This window comes from Hyalella azteca, unplaced genomic scaffold (assembly GCF_000764305.2).
Source record: "Hyalella azteca isolate HAZT.00-mixed unplaced genomic scaffold, Hazt_2.0.2 contig9217, whole genome shotgun sequence".
Taxonomy (NCBI): domain Eukaryota; kingdom Metazoa; phylum Arthropoda; class Malacostraca; order Amphipoda; family Hyalellidae; genus Hyalella; species Hyalella azteca.
This window is the reverse complement of record NW_025939293.1, coordinates 118,341-143,908: the sequence shown is the minus strand read 5'-3', so window position 1 is coordinate 143,908 and position 25,568 is coordinate 118,341. Positions and strand designations below refer to the sequence as shown.

Sequence of the window (25,568 nt, the reverse complement as noted above, 5' to 3'; positions counted from 1 at the left end):
AGTGGATACATCTAGATGAATTGCAAGGAAGCACATTTCCAATTGCTCACAATGGAATACTTACTGAAAAGCCTCTCTGTGCACTAAGTCAAGGCTAAGGTTCGTTAGGGTCGGTCGGACGCATCGCAACAGCAAAGCTAGGGAAAATTCCGTAACATTTAGGTTAAGCAGGTGTTGTGTTGTAAGTTTTGGACGTTTGCTCATCAAAACGTGTATGAATATGTCGTCGACCCATGAGCAACGTTCAATTTGAAGAACTCAAATGTCTTGAATTTGTGAAAGGAATGTATTTGCCATGATGTCGTCCTGTTATGTCAACAAACTCAGGCACGTGATCATTGGACATCGCAACACGAGTGCGTTTACAGCATTGAAAGTCGGACGCCGACCGCTTATTTCCAGAACCCTTAATCTAGGGCAGTTCTTTCCAAGTAACATTAATATACACGTGATACGTTCTTTGGTGTAGTACTCGAAGCATCGCAGTTGTCGCGCCTGACGAATCAACCTCTTCGCCAAGTCTTGTTTTGAATGATCGAAGGCCTCCAAAATCCGTACCAAATTTCAGGTCTATCAACAGAGTTTTTGCATATGAAATGTTATTACAACGTTTGCAGACGGATCTGACGTTTCTAACGATTTCGTAGCAAGATAAAAATGAGAATATTTTGAACATAATCTCGTCAGGAAGATCAGTGATCCCTGCATTTGATTCAGGCGGCACACTAGTGAGATGGATGTGCGAATTTACACCAATGCGACACCGGGAAAGTGGCATTTCAGTTGGATGGTAGAAAACACTACCACAAATTAATTTTCAAACCGCGACCGATCTCAATACCAGTACAACTGTTTAGTCATTCTTGTTGCAAATTGTGCTCATCCAAAACCCAAGAACGCCTAGTCACAGTTTCCAAGGAATTTATAAGTGACACAGAAAAGGAGAAAACGGTTTCGGGGTCGAGAATGTTTAGGAGACAAGATGTAAAATTTATTGTCACAAGTTAAAACCGTTTAAATAAGAAAGCGTACTAGAAAGGTGTAATAATATTTAAATTATCTGAAAAATTCAAGATTATTTAAGAATCATGCGACTCACGAAAAGATTAAATAAATTGTTGATTAACTCTTCTTGACAGTAAGGAAACGACAGGCTCGACATCGAGGGCTCCATGTATATACTAACAAGACACCAGTGTTGGGTTAGCGAAAAAATTAATTGTACTTATTGCTTTATATTGCAAGACATTACTTCATGATGCTTTCAAGTATAGTCTAAAAGTGACGGAAGATTCCTGTGAACTAAACCGAATAGCTGAGGTTGGAAGCTGGTACGGATTAAGTCGAGATTGGAATCCGTCATAATATAGGCCTACGAGTTCTTGGCGATCACATCGGAGTTCAACCGACATATTCTTACTGCGACCCCGAACAGAGGCTGAAAAAGGGTTAGGTATTACGAGTTTAAATTTACCCGGAATTAAATATCGAGCAAGAGGAAGTTCGTAACAATATATGCACAACTTAGGTTGTATGAAGTAAAAAAAAGCTAATAAAACGGAGTTTGAACCTAAACTGAAAAATATCACTATTTACGCAGCATAAATAAGGTGTTAGTCGAGACTGAAAATGACAGGACCGAATATAAAATAGTGCTACGAATTTACGTCATTAAGTATCTAATTTCCAAAGTTTTTTTTCACGTCTGGCAAAAGCTATGAACAATCGGGAAAAATCCCGATTCCACAGCGCTGTGCGATCAATGGAACGGTTACCTTTGACCAGACACCTGACTTAAGAACTACGTACATCTCAAGCACACAAGTAAGATTTGAACGTTAACACGATGTGTGCCTCAGGCATTGAAGCTTCGAGTTTGAACTTTAACACGATTTGGAACTTGCATTAAGGCAAAAAAAATTTACACGATCACCATTTCCAACATGGATAGTCACATTAGCATCACTCCTTTCAAAGAGAGATAAATAACGAAAATCAGGACGTATAGTCAGATGGGGTAAGACAGGACCGAAATCTTTAACAAGCATGTAGCATCTATACCATGAATAAATAAAAAACCCTAAACCTATCACAAGGTGTAGTTATGCAATGGGCTTCTATTAAGTTTTCTTCAAAAATTAGCCAGAAATTCATTATTTGCAGAAGAGGGTTGAAACAAGCACTGAAATGACATGCAATGATTGCTCTAACATATTCTTCTATCAAATTAAATTCAGTGCAATTAGAATGCATGATATGAGCTGGTCCTTTCTTACCCCATGAAGGCTGTGATCCTATCTTACCCCATTTGACTATATACCATTCTATTAAATTCAATAAAATCGAGTTAGCCATCAAATGAGTCCGAACAGCTGCGAAACGTACATTCCCCGCATGCAAAAAAATGTTAAGATACGTAAATCTTTTAATGTAATATAAAAAATATAGTTATTTCTGATAAAATCGGATTAATTAATCAGCCGGGAATAATGTCACGAACATCACAACGCTCATATATCGTGCGTTTAGGAGCAACACAACAATCCTAGTATAGTGGCTCCCAATGTAGATAGACTACCATACTTCTACACCGCTAGCTGTAAATAAACCAACCACCTAAACATGACTGCAATTGCCATCGTTGCATGACCAGTTTCGCTGATACATTCGACTTATTCTTTGTAGTCACGGAGCCGAAAGAAAGCTCTATTGTTAAATATAACAGTTCATCTCAACCGATTTAACGTTAATATTCTCGATAAAGAGCAGGACACTTTTTTTTCTTACAATGGTATATTATTCACTAAGTGATTGCTATCTTTGAGGAATAATCATACTTTACTCGTGCATTACCAGTCCGAACTCGGCCGAACCCTAGCGATTAACAAACGCTCCCCACACCGAAGCGGTCGAAATGGAAAGCTCTTTCTTACAAGGGAAATTGAAGGCATTTCTTAAACCTTGATATGTACCTTACTTTTGAAATTCGTTTTTTATAACAAAAAGACGTATCACTCAAAGAAATAAGCAAGTCAGGCAATATTTCTGCGCAATTTATGCCCACGTGGTCATGATCTAGACCCAGTTTAGACAGTAAAATACGTATCAGTGCTCCGTGACGAAAGTCTCGCTATTTAGACTATATGACCCAATCATTCTTCTGAGTGTCAGGGCGTCTTCGAATACGCACGATTACGTATGGGAAACAGATCGCAAGAAGCATAGAATAGCGCTACGTTTACTGACGCAATCTATTTACCTTTTCGCTTGACTTGTAACCGAAATTAAATCCGATGCATAATCAATCGATTCATGAAAGTAACGCTGAACATTCGTGTGTGGCCACTTGAAATCTAAAGTGTATCACTTCAATAAAATATCTTAAATGTTCTGAAAAATTTAACATCACAGCAAAAAATGCCATGCAAATTCAGCAAGTTTTGAATAAAAAAGTTTCGGAAATGAGCTCCCCATCATCTGTTCAAAGACAATCATCGCAATATCACCGGTCGGACACAAGTGTGTGCATACGTTAGCGCGAGCTACTTCATACGTGATCCAGCGCTGCTTCGGCACGCTTTTTTTCCTTAATTCGTAACTAATAATTATGAAATTAATTCATAAGTATTGAAGGTCATTGCGTTGTGAAATTTAATATTTTAATAAAATGTAGCATTCAATTTTTTACAGCCTCTTTAATAAAAATGGCAAAACGGGCGGAACATAACCTAAAGTAACCAAACATAACCCAACGTAATCGAAAACGGGTGTAGGTTAAATGAGAAAAGAATCCTTGCCTCAACGCAATGAGCATTGAAATGCGTGTATTTAATCTCGAAATAATTGGTTACGAATTTAATGAATGGGGCGTCCGAGCCAGGATGAATTACACAGCCCACGCATTGATTATATAGTCTTGGTGCAAGATCAGCTGGTTGACAAGTTGGTTCCCGAAACTTTTTCCATCCTGGATTACCCCAGCGCGTTGAAAAACTAATGAAATAATTATCTTTATATCAGCTTCAATTATTTTATTATATTTATATCAGCTTGAATCATTTTATATTTAATTTATATCAGCTTCAATAAATAGCTAAATTTGAATAAGTTAACTACACGCGGTCCAGTTAGCAGGTCTGTGTGCTTCAACCTTAATTTCGAATAGACCATGTAAAAGTTTCTGGTTTATTTCCGCCAGCGTGATGGCCTAGCTGCGTTACGCAGTATGCATTGAACATTTGAACGAATCTGACTTCAACATGACAAATTTTGAGGAAAAGTAAACTCAATTTGCTTTGCTAAGTTGCTATAGCCACTGACATAATTCAACACTACAGAAGGTCATGCCTCTGCGTCTACCAGATTTTTCAAAAAATGGAAGCCAATTCGGAAAAAAATTGTTTCGGCGTCAAGAAACGTGGGCAGCGAACACATGATTCAACATTCACTTTCTTGAATTGAAACTTCAAATAAATCTTCTTAGAAGCTGATTTAAATTATTAAAATTATCTGAAAATTTTGAAGTTTCAGTTAACATTTATTTCAATTTTTTGAAAATGTCGCTTTATAAAAACACTAAAGTCCGTCGGCTTATAGATGGATCATACTTCCAAGAAGGGACCAACATAAAAGGAATATATCATTAATCTAATTCATCCATATACCTTCCTATACAGTTCATGATATATTCAATTTCAATCTTACATCATAAATCTGATTCATCCATATACCTTCCTATTATACAGTTCATGAAAAATTCAATTTCAGTCCAAAATTGTCAAAATGATGGGAACTGATAAAATATTCTTACAAAGTAAACGTCGCAGCCGAGATTCAGACGCTCGTGCCGAAGCGATCTAGATAGAAATCTGCGAAACTTCAAGCATTCAAGCACGACGTTTACAGTAGCGCAGTGGCGATCGGCGTAGCCAAATACGAGTAAATTACGCTTCCCCTACGGTTTCCACGCTGTATAGGTCAATACAGTGAATTGAAGCAAAGCTTATCCGAGGAGATTTCAAGTTTGTAATTCACCACTTCAACTCACTGTCGTCTTGAAGGAGATATCATCCATAGACATTGGAATATATATTGTACATCTATATACTATATCAACACACTCCTAATCACCTAATGTTCGTATTTATACTCGTATATTCGTGTTTATGACCTAAAGTCCTACAACACGATCATAAGGTTTTCTCAGCGGAAATCTACGATGTAGCGGAGCGGAAATCTTTAACATTAACTAAAACGACGGAAGATATACATCTAAAAATTTCAATAGAGTAACTAAAATGATTTAGCTAAACATAGCGAATAAAAATATAATTCTATGACCACGTTGAATTACGATGCAAAAAGTCTTCGCGATAAAATAAAAATATTTAGCATTAACTAGGTAAAGTTTGAATATAATTGATCTCACAAATCTCGTCGGAATAAGCAAGACGAGGGCTTAGGACAAACAGGGTACTTATTCTCATCCAACCTCTCGCAGTCAATGTAGATACGCCGCTGATGCGGGGACGGGTAAGTCCGAAATAGCTGAGATGCACTGTCGAATCTTCCGTTGGTTTCGGTCACGACGATCAGATTATTAGGCCGTCTGCTAATAAAGTCAGAAAGCCAGCCAGGCCTTAATTGGCAGTTAAAAAGGGCTAATACCCTTAAAGAAAGAGGATGATCCTCAATAGATGGAGGACAGGAAAAAGTTCCCAAATTCATGAAAGCTAAGTAAAGATGCGTTAAATTTCTGCAGCGGCTGGTGACGAACAACACTCCCATTTCTGTGACATTAGGGCATCGCTCAATGAACAGAATCGACAACAGTGAAGCGTTAATCGCCAGACTGTTCAGTACTCCGTCATTTAGATCTATACAAGAACAGAATATGGCCTCCGTGAGATTCCGGAAAGGATTAGGTGGCCAAGCTTCATGGATTTGTATAGAGTATGGGGATACAGATTCCAGAAACCGAAGACTTCTGACGTTGGGCAAGGCAGCAAACTTGGTCAATGTACAATGGATACATCTAGATGAATTTCCAAGGAAGCACATTTCCAATAGCTCACAATTGAATACTTCGTCAAAAGCCTCTCTGTGCACCTGGTCGAGGCCGAGGTTCGTTAGGGTTGGTTGGAGGCATCGCAGCAGCGAAGTAAGGGAAAATTCACTAACATTAAGAAGGTTAAGCAGGTGTAGCGTTTTAAGTTGCGGACGATTGTTCTTGAGAGCTGTAATAAATTCGTCGTCTACAAAAGGGCAACCCTCAATTTGAAGAACTCTCAAATGTTTTAAATTAGTAAAAGGTATGAATACGTCACGCTTGCGTCCTCTAATGCCGAATAAACTCAGGCATGTGATCAAGGGACATTTTAACACGAGTGTGTTCACAACATCGCAAGACGGAGGCCGACAGCTGAGTTCTAGAACTCTCAATCCCGGGCAGCTTCCCGAAAGCGCTAGTAATGTACGTCCGATGGACGTTTGGGAGTAGTACTCGAAGGACCTCAGTAGATGGGCTTGACGAATCAGCTTCCTCACCAAGTGGGCGTTGAATGATTGAAGGCCTCCAAAACCCGTACCAAATTTCAGGTCTGTCATCAGCGTTTTATTATAGGAAAAGCTTTTCCAGCGTTTGCAGACGGGTCTGACGTTTCGAACAATTTCATAGTACGATAAAAATGAGAATATTTTGAGCATAATTTCGTCAGGAAGATCATTGATCCTTGTATTCGATTCACACGGTATTTGAGTTAAATTTATTTGCGGGACTACCCCGATGCGACACTGGGAAGATTTCATTTTAAGAGAAGTTTGAAAAATTCACACTACGATAACTAATTTTAATGGTGACCGATCTCAAAGCCAACTAATTAGTTATTGTAGCGGCAAATTCTAACAACCTAATAAGGTTCTAGCAACCGAATAGTTTGGCAGCAGCAAACTAAAATATTAAAATTATCTGCAAAAAGTTTTAACTGAGAATCACACAATTTTTATACAACCTTTAGCAAAGCACACTCGATCAAGAAGTTCAAACTCTTATCGACTAAGGGGAAACGGAGTGGGGAGTGGACCCAGTGTCCGACATGTACACAAGCGTTTGGTCGGTAGCAAATATTCAGTATTCAACAGTCTGCCCGCATAGATACAAGTTCAATATAAATTCAACTTCACCTAGAAAAAATTTCGATCGATAGTGGAAACTTGTATGGTCTTCTCGATTCTGTATTGCTCATTCATCCAAAGCTTCCGCAACCTAACTTGCATTTCTGAGACAAGCCCAACTACCTCTTGCCATACCAACCGCAGGTATGGCAGATGTGCCCTTTAGCCGTAATCAGAAAATAATGAAGAGATCTCTCTAGCCTCGGAAGCTCTTAATGAAGGGAATATTATGGCATTCATACAACAAGATTGACGTGTACATGTTTTAGAACTTTTATCGTTAAGAATGATTACCGTGATAAGCACTCAATTCATAGGATTAATTCCACGCCTCCGTTAAGCAAAAGTTTACCTTAACTTTTAACAATCATTCAACATTGAAGTCTACACGCAATCTAATAGGTAGAATGATTAACATTAAGAAGCACCAGAAGGTTCACCAACGGCATATGGTATGATAAAATTTGAAATCAATTCAGCGCAGTGGTCACATAGGAAATAGAATGTTCAAGATTTCCGAATATTAGGTTATGAACTAGTCGAACGGATTCGCGGCCATCACAAGCGCGCTAAACAGCTTACAAGGCGTGGCTGTTAACCTGTAACTCGCCGGCAGAAGAATGCGACATCGACTTGGCCACGCTAATGCACTTAACTTCTTCTTTTTCTTCGTCGTCGCTGGGGCATCAGTAAACGAGATATCGAAACATCTGTGAGACGTAGCGGAAATTAACTTGTAAAATAAACACGCTCATCAGCAAAGAACAACGAATTCTGTGAGAACTGTTTCTGAAGTACACATAACATAAGGGAGAACTTTTACCGCATACAACTTCAGGGATGACGACAATTGAACTTTTAAATATAAATGTTATAGATATTTTTATTAAAGTTCGTGTGTTTTCTTGAAGCCTTACACACTAAATATAAGAGTTGATCGTTGGTGCATCCACGATACTTATCGTGTCAGAATGTTACCTGGGCCTGGAAATAATTTGTTAGTGGAAAAAAGTAAGGCATAGCAAACTGATGAGGAAATGATTCTTGACAAAAGGTATATATTATTTTACAATTGCTGTACAGAAGTTTAATTCAAAACACGCTAAATATTTTTCTCGTACTTTGAAATGAGAAATTATTTCTTTACTTAGCTTATCTCAATTGTATTAATTCTAAAATTTTTTGGGATGAAGGGGGGTGTTGAATTGCAGCGACTATTGATTCCAGCAACGCAGCTTTAACGACGTGTAGGTACTCAATACTGCTGGCAACAGTCAATATTATTAGAAAATTTTGGTCGATAAATCGTAAGTAATAAACCGTTTACGTCGATAACGCATCACTGGACACAATTTGAACAAGTTTGGATTAAAACTATGTGTTAAGTTAAATACATCCAAGGTTCATCAAGGTTTCAAATGAGACTGTCAGCGCAATGCAATTATTCTCTTGAGTTGCACTAAAAAATTAAGGTTTCATTCATAGTGCCTATAGCAAAACGAGCAAAATTCTTTACACCGAACACGTCAAACATTTCGATTCGGCGAGAATTCGCTCGAACGCAGAATTGTAAAGGCGACATTACGGTGGCTTCGGGTAAGCGAGAATAAATGAATTCGAATTTTTCAGGTAGAAATAACTGCACCTATAAATGCATGGAGCGTCATCTCTCATCGAGACGTTAGTTGAATTTATAGAACCGTTAATAAGTGTAGTGATCAGCCAAGAGGAGTAGAGAAGTAAATGTGCCCAAAAAATGTTTCTCAGGGTGAGTGCGATACGAATTCAATTGTTCCGATATTTAAGAGGCAGATTGTCATGATGTGAAAGTTCACGTTACAATTTCAGATGGAAGTAAATATAACATATAATTGGGAAAAAAATTGTTTAAGAGTCGAAAATCGTTTTCACATTTAAAATTTACGGTTATGTGTCTAAGATAATAAATAGAAGATTTGCTGGAACCTATTAGAATATTTAAATTAACTGAAAAATAAGTGAATTGGGGATTATTCGACGATAACCAACCTTTGCAAAGAACATTTTTATTAAACAAAACTCATCTCGGTTTGGGGAAGGTATCATTTAAATGAAGTCATTGCACTTTAATTTGTAGCAAAAAATGCATGAATTAGAAAGGTATTTTCACAACGCTTAAGACTGAAATGACAATATAAAACCATATTGTGCCAAAAATAAACATGCTAGACCAATAGACCTTCAATTTTTATGCCAACTCACAATGGTTAGTCACACACTCACAGGAAAGTTGTCAAGGTTTAAAATTTCATACTGAACCGTCAGTAATGACATAGTTCAACTCGCAATTGATTCTGGAGACTGCGATAAAGATAGGCCAAATTAGGGAGCACTGAATTGCTTCGTTTAACAACGCAGAACAGGGAAACAATCCCAATATTTCGTATCCCAGAATTGCAAGCTGAAAAAGGACATCCTATTAATAATTTATTAATAAGTAATATTAATAATAATAATTAATAGTCATGACTAACTATTAAAGGACAGCCTCAGTCATGTTTAGTTCTAAGCTTGAACAATTACTTACATCTGCAAGCTTACATCAACAATCGATAACAGATTTCGATGAATACGAGGGTTTGTCAGTTTTATCACTGTAGTCCATGAGAGTTCAAGTAAAAATCGTCCTGGTCTCACATAAAATTCTTGAGCCTCAAACCAGATTTCCACCATTCATAAATAAATTATGCACACAAAATAGTGCAAATTCCTGATACGATCGGCGACGATTTGCAGTTGGCTTCAATGCGGGTGATGTTTTAAATACTTTAGCCATAATGAAGTCTACGAAAGTACGAAGTACCGTGTCACTCAAACGTAATTATCTGAACACGCAACATTCCAGGCCATTTCCAAGCCGATTACATTCGACTGTCATGTTCAATTAATATAGAGACAGTTACTTTGAATAGGATTGCCAACATTTACCTCATAGCAGAGCCGATGACACGACTCTGATAAATGGCCGTCATGACACGGGAAATATTCCAGATCTACTTCATCACACCATCTCCCTGATAAAACACGGTATTAACTCCGTCGAAATATATTCCCTCACGCAACTGGCATAATTAGACCTCTATAAGCACCAGAAAGCTTTTTTCCAAAATATAATTTAAGTCAAGTTACTCTGGGAAACTTCGACGCTATCGCAATGAACTCGACAGAATGCCAGAATTTGGTCTTTTCATCTCAATTTTCCAAATGCGATCGAGATCCAATAAAAGAAGGTCGCATTTTACCGACATATTAAAAACGGAATTGCAACCATTGATTTTCGAGTCAACTGAAGGGATAGATAATTCGGGAGCAACATAATTTTAACAGAGGACAAGTTTAAAAAATATAACTCAGTACTCACAGCAGTGAGTGACAAAGAGCGAATTTTCTCAAAATTGACGAAAACGTGAAGTCACGGACAGACGGTGGGACGGACGGACATGACGAGCACAATAGCGCCTTTTTTCCATAAATGAGAAAATGAGCTAGAAAGCACTAGCTGTTACTGATGAAGTATAATTTATTTGCTGAAATATATTTTTCATGTGACGTTAGGCTAGTAAATTTGCACAAGAAAATTGAACTCAGGCTGCAGGTCTCGCACAGGATGGAAGAACGAGTTGCGGAAGAGCGAGTGGTTGAGGTCATCAAAGAGAACCCCAAGTATTTTTTTAAATATGCTCAGTCCAAGGCTAAAATAAATACGCCAGTAGGCCCGCTTAAGGATAACGAAGTGATCCCGGACTGTCCAGTTATGGGAAACTACCATCAGCAAGCGACAAGCAACAGCATCTTGCATCAGCGTGCCCAAATGAGGGCTAATAGACGGAACACGTCCAACGTTACATCCGACGACGACTCGGAGACGGAGGACGACGAAGGCGGCGCATCAGCGTGACCGTGGACTGCGACGTCCTAAACTCATCATAAGGTCATAAGGTCATAAGGTTAGGTTGAATTTACTGGAGCTTACCAAGAAGGAAATTGTATTGAAAAGCTATAGTGGCCTGAGTCAGCATAAAACAAAGATCATTAACTGCATCTAAAATACCAGGTTGTTTTTAAATCCGTGAATAGGGTTCCGTGGCTACAATACCTCGCATTCCAAGTGTCAAGTGGTAAAGATATTACACTCGTCCTGAATAGACCAGCCATAAATCTAGCTAACTTACGAGTAACTCTAGCAGCAAGCACAGAAGTGAAATTTAGTCACCTGACTCCAGAATTATGTATGGCTCATTACCATTCGGTTCTCAGGACTTAAATCTACATCTTTGGGACAAGGATGACGTGCAGGAAATGTATATCACTCTAGCCTCGGAATCTCGCAAAGGGCAATGATATGATACGCGCAAACTTAGAGGTTAAACGTTAATACGCTTTCGCTCTCACATCAATTAAGAAAGAAAGCTAACACAAGTATCATTCAAATAAACACATATAACCACTAAACACATATACCACAAAATGTGAAATGGTAAAATTCATATTTTACCTCTTCACTGCATGGAACTGAACTTTAAACATCAAAACTCATTAAGTTGAAAGATACAAGCCGATTCGGGTCGAATGTTAGCAATCATGTACTTATTGTACTAGTACCGCAGGGGAAAAACATTATTACAGGTCACCGGAAATAAGCTTAGCTTCATAAGCTAAATCAAGGAAAATCACTGTCACTTCAAGTCGCTACAGCACTTATGCCGCCGGCACAATTCAAGTATGAACAAAACTGAACCACAACTATACATCGTTCTGGCCTGTATATATATTACGGCTTGTTAAGACAATTGGCGAATCAAGCGTATTGTCTGCTGAGTGGTGACTCTTAGTTTCATTGCCGGTTACTTACTTTCACCACCGACAATACTATGTTAAAATTTGAATCCATTAAACCAAATCGAGTGATATTATCGAAAAATCGTTTGAATTCCGAAACGTCATCCTTCATTATCAATCATAAAAATTTCCCGAACACGAAATCCTTCAAATAGTAACGTATACGCAATACAGCAGGTTCTAAAAAGCGTAAGCAATTAACCCTCTACCGTCGTATGTCACACATAACTTTCAACTTAAATTATACGTAAACCATTGAGTGTAGCAACCTGAGGACGTTTGTACGCAACAGAGAACATTTTAACCCTCTACTGCCGTATGTCACTCTCCGGGAACATAACTTTCAACTTAAATTATACGCAAACCATTGAGTGTAGCAACCTGAGGACGTTTGTACGCAACAGAGAACATTTTAACCCTCTACCGCCGTATGTCACTCTCCGGGAACATAACTTTCAACTTAAATTATACGCAAACCATTGAGTGTAGCAACCTGAGGACGTTTGTACGCAACAGAAAACATTTTAAAGTTGTCGTACGTGGCGGCAACCATCAGTACAAGTAATTTTGCGCTCACTATAACGTATCCTTTTTGGGAAGTAGGCGTGTGACAATATTGCTCCGGCTACTCGTGTCAGGAGGTAGAGGGATAACCTGAGGGTCGCTGTAAGAATTATGCGACATCGCGGCACGGCCACTTGGCCACGCTAATGCACTTGACTTCTTCTTCTTCGTCGTCGCTGGGGAGTCAGCGAGTAAGACACCAAAATATCTCCTTCAAGGCTTCGCGAGAATAGACTTACAGAATAAACACTTGTCATCGGCTAAGAACTCACTCCACATTAAGTGAGGACTGCTCTCGGAATGATAAAGACTGCTGCTTTTTCCTTCACACGCTACTTTCGAGGACAAAATGATATATAAACGACAGCTCTCGGAATGATAAATAAGAGACGACTGCTTCTTCATAAACTACTTTTGAAGACAAAGTTCTTTGTTACTATAAATACATAATAATTCTTTCATAAACCGAATACTTGACTATATTGACATAACGATGGCCTCGTTTTGCCAAACTTAGGATCCAAAACAATTTGCTTAGCTAAATATTTAGGTATTAGGTAAACACATTTCTGGGTTCAAAAGCGTATAGTATAGTATAATATAGTATAGTATAATACAGTATAGTATAGTATACAGGGTCCGCCATATTTATGGCAACGCATGTTTTTTGTTATTTCTCAATGAAACAAACAGGTGCATTGTTTTTTTTATATGATGAGCTATAGTTGCCAAGAATTACCTAAAAAATTCTCAGACATATTTATTCAATATGACCACCCTTATTTTTAATGACGGCCTCCAATCTACGCGGAAAGCTTTACAGGAGACACGCAGCATTTCTTGAGGGATCAAGTCCCATTCTCGTGTCAATTTAGACTTCAAACTATCCAAAGAATCATGAGGTGTTCTGCAGACCCTACTCTCCAAAATAGCTCACACAGAAAAGTCGAGAGGATTCAAATCGGGGCTTATTGAGGGCCATTCATTTATGCTAATGAACGCTGGGATGTGACCTTGAATCCAGTTTTGGGTCATGTTTGAGCCATGTGATGGGGCAATCTTGTTGAAAACTCCATGGTGAGCCGTTCAAGTGTTTACGGGCCCAAGGTAACAACACAGCTTCCAAAATGTCCGAAATGTATCGCTGACTGTTCAATTTCACTCCTGAGGGGACAAAAACGTGTGGGGACCTCCCAGTGGAGATTACCGTGGCCCAAACCATCACAGACATGGGATTTTGACGTCGTGTTGCTGTTCTGGTTGTCACAGATCCATGCCGACTTCAAACTCTGTCATTTTGACGGTTAACGCTTTGTTCAATGCCAAATTTTTTCTCGTCACTGAACACCAAGTTGGGCAGCGTGCCATCCTCAATGAGATCCAGAATGTGCTGGCATATTTCGAGCCTCATTCGTTCATGACGATCTGTTAGTTCATGCCTTGTTTGCATCTTGTAAGGGGAGGTTTTGAGGTCATCTTTGAAGACTCTATACGCATTGATGTCTGACTGACCTCCTGCTTCTGCAGCCAATTTTGCAGCTGAGCGGCGAGGGTTTCTCCTCAACTTCTCCCTCGTGTTTTTGACCGATTGTTTTGTTCGGACACTTCGTTTCCTTCCTTGACCAGGTCGATTGCATGTTTCACCAGTTTCCTTGAATTTTTTTACATTTCACACAGTTTCACGACGAATTTGGAGCTTTTTTGCAATGACTGAATTACTCTCGCCCTTTTCATGAAGGGTTACAATTGAATTTCTATCTACTGCCATAAGTTATAGTAAATTTAGACACCTTAGACTTCTGCAATATAAAATAGATGAATTAATAGATGTTATTAAGCTTCATTGTTAAATAACAGTCTCCTACAAACCAATTTATTTTATATAGCAAACATCCGTTTCCATAAATATGGCGGACCCTGTAGTATAGTAAAGTATCTTCGGCATTGAAAAATAGGCCTGGATAGGCCTGTCGCCGATTCTTGACTAGAGTGGCCTTTTGATAAAATCATTTCAACGGACGATAGGTTAAAATCGTTTCTAGATTTCAGTTGTTCCGTAGGATAAGAGGCATTTCAAGACTATACAAATGCTCCTGCATGGCCTTGTCTAGTCTGTATAAAATGCGTCTGTCATCCTTATTGAAGCTTTCAGTGCCATACGCATTGAGAGTTTCACGTACAAAACGATTTTTCATTCCCCAGCAGCGTGGCGTACATAGAATTAACCTGCCAGCCGATTTGTGATGGCGTCATTACGATAATTTGAACGCGTAACTTCGGGCAAGTGAAAAAAGAAAACAATTACAATGTTTCATGGCGGAAATATTCGATTTATTAATTAATGCAAGAGGCGCCATCTCGCACCATCTCACGACATTTGGGGGCGATCTATAGTCACACTAATGTGAGTACGAGTAATTAAAATGACAGAAAATAATAAAATATAACAATAATTAACTGCAATGAGCTATTTTCTCTTATTCTTTGCATTGCTGAAGACGATCAGTCAAGTCAAATACCGAAAAACTAATCCAATATGACAAGACAGAACACACGCACATGTACTGTAAGAACATTCTCCCCGACGTTCTAGTGCCCCGCCAACACGTGAAAAGAAACACCATATGGCCGTTTTTATTCTAATTTAACACTAGAAACCCGTACATCATCGGAAAAAGGCGGATAAACGGTTAATTTTCACGTGGCGGCCGGCCACTAGAACGACGGCGAGACCGTTTTTAGCGCATTTTCTCATTTATGGAAAAAATGCACTATTATGCTCGTCATGTCCGTCCGTCCGTCCGTCTGTCTGTCCGTCCGTGACTTCACGTTTTCGTCGACGAGAAAATGCGCTCTCTGTTACTCTCTGCAGTGAGTACTGAGTTATATTTTTTTACTTTTTTTCGAACAGTATGCGTTGACCGTTTTTTTGCCGTTTCATTGGGATTTAACAAAGGGGCACTGACTTAAGTGGGGTCAGTCTGCATGATGTTGCTGTGTCCAAGCGGCACGGAAGACTCGTAAATTTGACTTCCAAATATGAGGCAGTTTAAAGCCAGTGAGCTTTGCAAGGATCACAGAACAGCAGCAGCAACACGGAAGCCCACAGCAGCAGCAGCAGCAGCAACACTGAAGCCCACATCAGCAGCAGCAACAGCATCTCTAACAAGACTCTTGTCGGTGCCTGAAAAATTTGTCCAGTCTCAGGATATACACGAGCTCATATGGCGACCTTTGCTAACGAAGGCTTCCACAGCTCGGGTCTGAGGTTACAGGATTGAGGAGACGACGTATCACAGGGAAGATATATTATGGGCTAGCAGAATATATCCTCGCGATTTGGCAGTGACGAAAATTAGGTCGAACTATAGGGACTTCCGAAGTCGAGTTCAAGGTTCATGCATCACGTACGACATAGGAAGCGATTTTTTTCGAGGAGTTGCTGCAATTGTTAAAATTTAAATTGACGTTCACAGATTTTGATGGGAAAACCTCACTTTTTTCGTGCTATATTCTGGTGGAGAAGCAGCAGCACGCTGGAGTGGCAGCATGCAGCACGCAGCACGCAGAAGCAGCATGCAGCACGCATCACGCAGAAGCAGCACGCACCACACAGAAGCAGCACGCAGAAGCAGCACGCAGAAGCAGCATACACCACTCAGCTTGCAGCACGCAGAAGAAGCACGCAGAAGCAGCACGCAGCATGCAGCACGCAGAAGAAGCACGCAGAAGCAGCATGCAGCATACAGCACGTAGAAGCAGCACGCAGCACCCAGAAGCAGCATGCAGCACGCAGAAGCAGCATGCAGCACGCAGAAGCAGCATGCAGCACGCAGAAGCAGCATGCAGAAGCAGCATGCAGCACGCAGCACGCCCAAGAATTATGTGCGATGTGAGGCAGTCAACAAACAGCTGCTGAGAAGCGATGCAGCTGAACTAACACGCGAGATTTCCTGCCGAGACACAAGACACGGTGACAGACGAGTAGCTCTCACGTCCAACACTTGCCAGCTCTGTCAGCACGCGCGGCAAATAAAGGGTAAAACAATACGACAGAGCAGTGCCGAGGACGGAACAACGGATTGAAATAATTCCCATTAAAGCTGGGTACAGCAAATTAAAGGTAAAACAATACGACATAACAGTGCCGAGGACGGAACGGATTGAAATAATTCCCATTAAAGCTGGGTTCACATAATGCTTCCGGGCACGCGCTTGTCTCGGTCCATATCAAATTATCAATATTCTTTAACACGTTGACTCCGAAGTGATCCATATGCGTACGACGTAATGTATTTCTCCAAGACGAAGTGGTACAAAATTCAAGGTTGCCAGATGGCCTAAAAAAACGGCCAAGTCCGCGAACAAAAACTGCCTGTAACTCGATATATACTGGTATATTTGTATTGTAGGTTTCGGTATAAAAATTCCTCTTATTTTTTTTTTAAATTAATTAGGAAGTACCCCGACCAACTCAATAAAAAAAACTAAATAGCAGAATTTGTAAAAAAAAACGTCTGGCAACCCTGTATTCATAATAGTACAAAAAATGAAAAAATAGTACTAAATAAAGCAATCGGAGTCAACGTGTTAATGCATTTCCATAGAAGCATTCAAACCATGCACATAGCAGGTGGAAATACATTAACATGGCTTCTATGGAAATACATTAATGTTTATTGCACTGGATCTTGACTGGCATATGCATGATCGCGGCAGTGTGGTGTGAACCCGGGCTGAAAGATGTGCCCTGTTAAAAAAAACTCTCAAATGACGTTGAAACGAGGTTGATTTCGTTGAAAAAATGTTTAATTGATTTGGGTTTATGTCAGATTCCTGGTAGGCGATAATGATATATAGTAGACTTTGAATTTTATTTACAAATTCTGTGCTCAGATTTTCCTATGTTCCGTATTTCAAAAATGGTCAAAGAAAATTACACTAGGGAGACATACAATATAGGTACATATATTAAAGTTGAAAACATCAAGACTGTTAAATCGCTATAAATTTCCAAAGCGGAAATCGGCCATGTAACTATTTTATAAAAGCATTTAAAATTTGAGTTCTGAAACTGCTCGTAATTGTAATTCACACAGGGCGTGAAAATTTCGACCATGATAAAGAATATTTTTGCAGACAAATTAAGTACGGCGTAGATGACAATAAAGTGGAAGAATACAGTAACACTTGTGAGTGGAGTCAAACAATAATGCAAAGCTATTAAGAAGAACAATAAGTTAGATCATCTTAGTGAAACAATACTGTGAAGTTGTGAGGGATTGCAATAGGATTAATGAAATTCACTTATAACACGGAGAAAGGATCCGAATCTCGAGTTGAGAGTAGGAAAAAGAAAGCCCACGGTTTATTTATTGGTATTTATTTATTTATAATTATAGTTCCTGATTTATAATTTTTGTTCATCTTTTATGTATGATCATTTGTCAAGTGACCGGGGTCAAAGAAAGCTCATTTGTTTAATAGTCTACAAAAAAGTAAAAATAGAAACAGTGAATGGAGTAGAAATACTGGGACAATGAAGTGCAAAAATGGACCAACGAAATGGCGGCGGTCACATCTCACATCTGCAACTGTATATCTGTATTAGATGTGTATTATATATATAAACCTGTATATGTCTGTGCATCTGATATTAGAGTAGTAGATAATTACGGTAAAATAAATGTAAAAAAATCGTCACGAAAGACAAAGCATTTCGTGCAAGGAATGTGGAAACACACGGTTTTTCATGATAAAAAAAACTTCAACGCGCAAAAAAGTAAAAAAGAAAACATGAAGAAAAACAAAGCACACTCGATACTGAGTGAACTCAAGAGTGAAATTAGTTTATAGAAGCATTTAAAATTTGAGTTCTAAAACTGTTACTGAAACGCACAATTTTGCCACAGATATCGTGGCGTGGTGAACAGATATCGTGGTGTGGTGAACAGATATCGTGGTGTGGTGAACAGATATCGTGGTATGGTCGTGCTGGTGCGATGAAGGCACCACAACACCACAGACTTAATGGTGCAGTGGTCACCATACAGAAAAACAAACTAGCAACACTGCAGTCAGCAGGCATTTACTTGGCATCAAGCCAAACCGAGGTTGCCGTACCGTGTTATGCATAGCAAAGCGCTGTGTACTGCGCTATGTACTGCAGCCTGTACTGCACTATGTTCTTCTTTTTTGGCAAAATAACTCCAGGTTTTGATGCATTGTAGTACAACTCTTCTAGTTACATATGCAACAAACAAATTTTAGGAAAGTCTCATAGTTTGAAAATAGGGGGCGCCACCCCCAATGGGGGAACTTAGACCACCTAATGTCAGCCCTGACAGGGTAACATATAGACCGGCTTGGAAATTAATTTAAAATTACCATATATAACATTTCATGTTTGATACACCTATTAATGTTTTTCCTTTAGGTTTCAGACTCTACAGAGTCTTATATATGGTAATTTAACTTAATTTCCAAGCCGGTCTATGTTAACCCTGTCAGGGCTGCCATTAGGTAGTCAGAGTTCTCCCGTTTGGGGAACTTAGACCACCTGGGGGGCGGGACCCCCCATTTGCAAACTATGAAACTTTCCTCAAATTTGTCATTTGCATATGTAACTAGAAGAGTTCTACTACAATGCACCAAAACTTGGAGTTATTTTACAAAAAAATATAATTGATGTTCCCACACAGTCTAAGATACCCCCAGAGCTGGGGTAAAAAAGACCATCAATTTTTTTTAAATTACATAAAAACTATGAGAGGCAGGAGCCAGCAATTTGTGGTGAGTGAAGCTAGAGTATAGACCTGTATTTTACATGTTTCAATTTAAGTTTAACTTATCTAGTAAAAAAATGGCATCATTAAAAAAAAGTGGTCTAAGTTACCCCAGTTTACGGTATGTACTGCTACTGCAATGAGTACTGCACTATATACTGCAGCCTGTAATGTACTATGTTCTTCGCTATGTACTGCAGTCTGTACTACACTACGTATGTACTGCAATGAGTACTGCACTGTGTTCTGCACCACTGTACTGTGCAGTACAGCAAAGCACTGCACAACAGCGCCATGCATTGCAAGTATGAACCATGTACAGCACTGTTTACTGTCACTGTACTACAACATCGTTCCAAATTTTACTGTTGAACTGTGAACTGCACTTGCCATCTTAGGTGATCTATATGATTAAATTAAAATTTTCTGTGTTCGGAGTATTTCCTGTATATTTCTTAGTCTGAGTCGTCCTGAATTTTAATCTGATACGTTATAAATTGCTACTTTCGTCATTGTTGCTATTAATTTTTATTTCTTTTGTATTTGGAATGAGAACAATTATTTCGAAATGCATATTTCCACTCATTCTATTAAATAGTAATCAGTCCCACAAATTCAAAATAATTACATCAATTAATTTACAATAGTGTAATAAAATGTATTTTTTGGCAAAAACATCACAATTCTCTTAGTTTTTGTTGAACAAATCGAAGCTTGTAGCTCCAGGCATCATTTATGAGCGCTTGAACTGTTCAATAACGACCAACAAGTCATTGTCATTGCCAGGCTCAACAAGTCATTACTTCTGGATGCGCCTGGCAAGCATCAGAGACAACGGAACACAGCCACGATGTCAACTACAAAAGCTTGCGTCGTTACATGAAAATTTGTACTTGTGCACACATAATTGTACTTGTACACACACACAATTTGTATTTGTACACACACACAATTTGTATTTGTACACACACACAATTTGTATTTGTACACACACACAATTTGTATTTGTACACACACACAATTGCTATTTGTACACACACACAATTTGTATTTGTACACACACACAATTGCTATTTGTACACACACACAATTTGTATTTGTACACACACACAATTGGTATTTTAACACACACACACAAAATTGGTGACAATAACTATCGAAGCGCGGTCGATTTTAACGTTATTAGCCAGTATCTTAAATTAGAAACCTATCGGAAACAGCCGAACGATTATCGGCGGGTAAGATCGAATCATTCAGTAGTACGCAGTTGGGAAACAAATTTAGGAAATAACGATAAAGGAACGGATCTAAATCAAGTTCATGTCCTAATTTGGATAATAACGACTGAACCAGCTTTTGATATTCGCGCGATCGCAACCGATACGCACTTTTTTTGACAGCGCGCTTTAGCAGTTGAATTTGTATCAGCGTCCAATGATTGTCTGAATAACCCGAATTCAGTAATATTAACTAAAACTAAGAAATAAAAAGTTTATAAACATTGTTTTCAACTTATTTTCACGAAGACTTCATTTTTGTTTAATATTTTAGTCTGTCAATGCATGAAGCCTGAATGAGCGAAAAAAATTCACTTCGTGCACAATTAAACCGGCAAGAGCGTTGCAAGGATTAACATTTCAATGGACATTAAATAAATTGTTATACAGAGGATAAAGCACAGGGAAAACCGCCAGCATTACAACCTGACTTAAAAAATGAACTTTTGCCAAACGATGGATTCCTGAATAATTTGTTACGTATGCTGGGTAATGTAATATCAAAATATGATGATTATATATTATAATCCATGAAATCTATCAGCGTAATATTCTGACGTCGTACATACTGGAGAAGAGTTTAAAGTTTAAATAGCATATATCCAGCCTTCCACCCGAGCCTGCCAGTCTCTTACACTTCCACCCGAGCCTGCCAGTCTCTTACACTTCCACCCGAGCCTGCCAGTCTCTTACACTTCCACCCGAGCCTGCCAGTCTCTTACACTTCCCCCCGAGCCTGCCAGTCTCTTACACTTCCACCCGAGCCTGCCAGTCTCTTACACTTCCACCCGAGCCTGCCAGTCTCTTACACTTCCCGCTAAACCTGCCAGTCTCTTACACTTTTTTTGTACGAATACTTTTTTCACCCTCAAAAGTGAACATGTTGCATTGTTTTTTGTTGCATTGAAATTTAATTTCTTTTGATAGTATTTTTGAATACTATGCGTCTCTATACATAATTTAAATCACTTTTCCTGTTAAGTTTGTGTACTTACATACATTAAAATACGATTTTTCAAGTGTACGAATATTTATTTCCCCCCACTGTATACTATATACCGTACTTCGCGATTTAGCCTGGAAAGCGAAGATTCATCTTAAAATAATTTGAAAACATATGAAATAACAATTTAGCCATTCAAGTAAAAATAGAATAAGAATACTTACGAATGAAAGCTCAGCCGGACTTAAATTCCATGTTGAACTAAACCAATTTTTTCATACAAGAAAAAAAATAAGAAACATAAGGATAGAATCATGGTATGAACTAAATCTCAAATTAAAATATTTTTGGTGAAACAAACTGTTCTTGAACTATCACACAATGTACTATAATGTACTACGTATAATACATTGTACTATAGTGTACTATAGTACATTGTACTATAATGTACTATAGTACCTTGTACTATAATGTACTATAGTACATTGTACTATAATTAATTATAACTAACAACGTGCATATATAACTAACAACGTGCATTATAAGAACGTAACTATAATGTACTCACAGGTCTGGGATGCCGAGGTGACGTAGAGTCCAGTCGTGCTCTGTACTCCAGAAACTGCGGTCGAGACGCAGGGTGTTCAGTACTAAACCCTCTAAACGTCGGACTGCGTTCATTACTGAATCCTCTGAACGGAGAAAAGCGTTCAGTAATGAACCCTCTGAACAACGGACTGCGTTCAGTGCTAAACCCACTAAACGTCGGACCGTTGCCAAGAAGGTTCTGCCTCCGAGGTTGAATAGCCCACGTAGAGGCGCTCAGGAGGCTGTTGTGGTTCACGACGTTTGTGGTCCATGTCTTGCATAACCGTTGGTTATTTACACTTCGTGTTGCCCAAGCTGCGTTGCTAAGATCATTGCTTACATCTTGAGTTGCGCAGGACGCGAGACAATAATTATTTACATGCGATTGTGCCCAGGTTGTGTTGCTAATGAGGTTTATGTTTCTGGATTGTGTCGTCACCCAAGTCACGTTGTGGCCGAGAATGTTGTTCATGAGGGCGCTGGTGCAACAGCGGGCACGTTGAAGTTCTCTACATGGCCCTTGAAGCTGACGTTCACTCATGCACCATGAAAATGTCTTCATAGATACACATGGTTCTCGAGACCTGCGTAAAACTTCCCTCATTGCCTTCATCTCCATGGTTTTGATTTGTTTCGTGCTAGTTTTATGGACAGGAAGAGGTAAATTGTGTCGTATGAGAACAGTGTAAAGTTCAGAAAGTTAGGTGGCTATTCACACGATTTTTCTAGTTGTCATGGTTACTCGATTCTAATATTACAAGCGTCGTATTTTTATTCGTTTACGTTTTTATATCGATTCTAAAACAAATAAATTTTTCATCCAGCTCATTTCTCACGCTTACGTTTGATATCTTTTCTTAATCAATCGTTAAGAGCTTGGCTTGACCAAGTCCTTTACTAGACCAAAGTTCGATCTCAATAAAATTTTTCCAAGTCTTTTCCACAGCAAAGATTCTTGTAACGGTAACAAACAAACGCTAGTTGTTCACACAATCAATCTATGCAAAGAGACGAATTTTAGCAAGCTATACGCTACGAATAACGCACGGGAAAGACCTCGGGCAACAAACTTTTCACACATGCACTCCGGGACCTGCTCTCTTCACGTTTGAAATTTTCACAACCACTTCATGGATTTGATCCTCTTACGAAGTAGAAATTTTCAACACAAACTAAGATGCAATTAACGTCCTCATTGATATTTCCAGGTTGATTCCTAAGACTAAATAAAAAATCTAAAGCAGTGAAGATTTTAATTAGAGGATTTGGTATTGAAAACAAAATTCAGTAATGCATAATAAACATTTTTACGCAGCTTCTTTGGCACAACAATCTGCACATCAAGGGTTAGAATATTATTATTAATTATTTATAAGTATTAATAATAGTTTAGCACAAGTAATCCAACGTGTACATTAGGATAGGTGGAAAATTTTAAGATAAATATACTGTAGTAAATAAAATGAAATTATTTTGGATGAAGACGAGAAGCAAATACAAATACTTACACTCCGTTTTTTTAACAAAATTGTGCTATTCTCGTATAAGAAGCGATGTTCCGGAAGGAGCATTAATCTCTTACCTATATTAATCTATTAACATTAATTAATCACTAATACCAACCAACATTTCCTGAACAACCCATCTACAAGGATCAGCTAATACAAACCTAGCACCCGAATGGGTTAACTCCTGCAACAAAAGCACATCGTCGTACAACATTGCAATTTAATTCTTCAGTTTGTCGTCAAGCGACCAAGTTGAAAAAGTTGTCTCATTACCAAGTATCTTGGGCACACGGAATGCGCAGCAATCCAAAGAAGTTTGAGACGGACCCAAAGAAGTTGTCTTCAGCTGTTGTCTTTAAATATAGCAGGAAGCAGAATTAACTAAAGCGCATCCAAGCACTAACGCCTTTTCAAGCATGCGAATAAAATAATTAAATGAATATATATAAGATGATAGAATAATCTGGAACCAAAATTCAACGTGAACAATCATGTTATCCTGGAAACCCACAAAATAATAACACATATATAGTGACGACGTCAATTAAAAAAAAAATTAGATTAGTTCTCACTGCAGTGAGTGACAGCGAATTTTTCGTCCGTGAAGTCTGTCCAGTTGTGAAGTCACGGACGGACGGACATTACGAGCACAAATATAGCGCCTTTTTTCCATAAATGAAAAAAATACTTCAGCTATTAACCCGTGAAAATACATAATTTCATAACCTCAGTAGCAGCTCTCACAGACCGATAGAGGACAGGTGCATAACTTCGTCTGAGAGTTGGTAGGAAGCAGCAAACCCATAACAAAATTTAGAGTCGCCCCCGCTTCTGGTAATCCAAATCAGAAGCTGCCGCGTCTGTAAATTTTCACTGGGTAACAAAATTGAGTCGCCCCAGCTTCTGGTAATCCAAATCAGAAGCTGCCGCGTCTGTAAATTTTCACTGGGAAGAGATGTCAGGCAATCTCACAGAGTGCGTTAGTTCAATAAGAGCCTCTCGAAGCATATCAGCAGCCGCCGCAGGGCTCTAGACCTCATCTCGAGTTATTTTCCGGACCGGCGCAGCTACGAGGTATCCTTGGTAATTATTGAGAGCTTGTGCACTTACTGCCGGCAAATGAAGTTACTGCCGTGATACAAGCGAGGGGTAGGCAAGGGTTGCACGCAAGAGGCTAGTAAGAGTGAGAGTAAGAGGGCTAGTAAGAGTGCAAGTGAGAAAGCAGCTAGTAAGAGTGCAAGCAAGAGGCTAGTAAGAGGGCTACTAGAGTGCAAGTGAGACAGCTAGTAAGAGGGCTAGTAAGAGTGCAAGTAAGAGGACTAGTTAGAGTGCAAGTAAGAGGGCTAGTTAGAGTGCAAGTAAGAGTACAAGTAAGAGAGCTAGTAAAAGAGCAAGTAAGAGTACAAGTTAGAGAGCAAGTAAGAGGGCTGGTTAGAGTGCAAGTAAGAGTACAAGTAAGAGAGCAAGTAAGAGGGCTGGTTAGAGTGCAAATAAGAGTACAAGTAAGAGAGCAAGTAAGAGGGCTGTTTAGAGTGCAAATATTATTATTATATTATTATACGAGTACAAGTAAGAGGGCTAGTTAGAGTGCAAGTAAGAGTACAAGCAAGAGAGCTAGTAAGAATGCAAGTAAGAGTGCTAGTTAGAGTGCAAGTAAGAGGGCTAGTATGAGAGCAAGTAAGAGTGCTAGTAAGAGAGCAAGTAAGAGTGCTAGTTAGAGTGCAAGTAAGAGGGCTAGTATGAGAGCAAGTAAGAGGGCTAGTAAGAGAGCAAGTAAGAGTGCTAGTTAGAGTGCAAGTAAGAGGGCTAGTTAGAGTGCAAGTAAGAGGGCTAGTTAGAGTGCAAGTAAGAG

The 25,568-nt window shown here is 39.0% G+C and overlaps 1 protein-coding gene across 1 annotated transcript in view; it reads right to left on the bottom strand.

Moving 5' to 3' along the window:
* Positions 1-23,536, bottom strand: part of LOC108676438 (calcium uniporter protein, mitochondrial-like) — a 104,837-nt gene extending 81,301 nt beyond the window's left edge. Inside the window, exon 1 of the mRNA XM_018164509.2 lies at positions 22,189-23,536. Coding sequence (XP_018019998.1) covers positions 22,189-22,827 — 639 coding nt within the window. The 5' untranslated portion in view covers positions 22,828-23,536. The remainder of the gene's footprint in view (positions 1-22,188) is intronic.
* Positions 23,537-25,568: the final 2,032 nt, after the last annotated feature.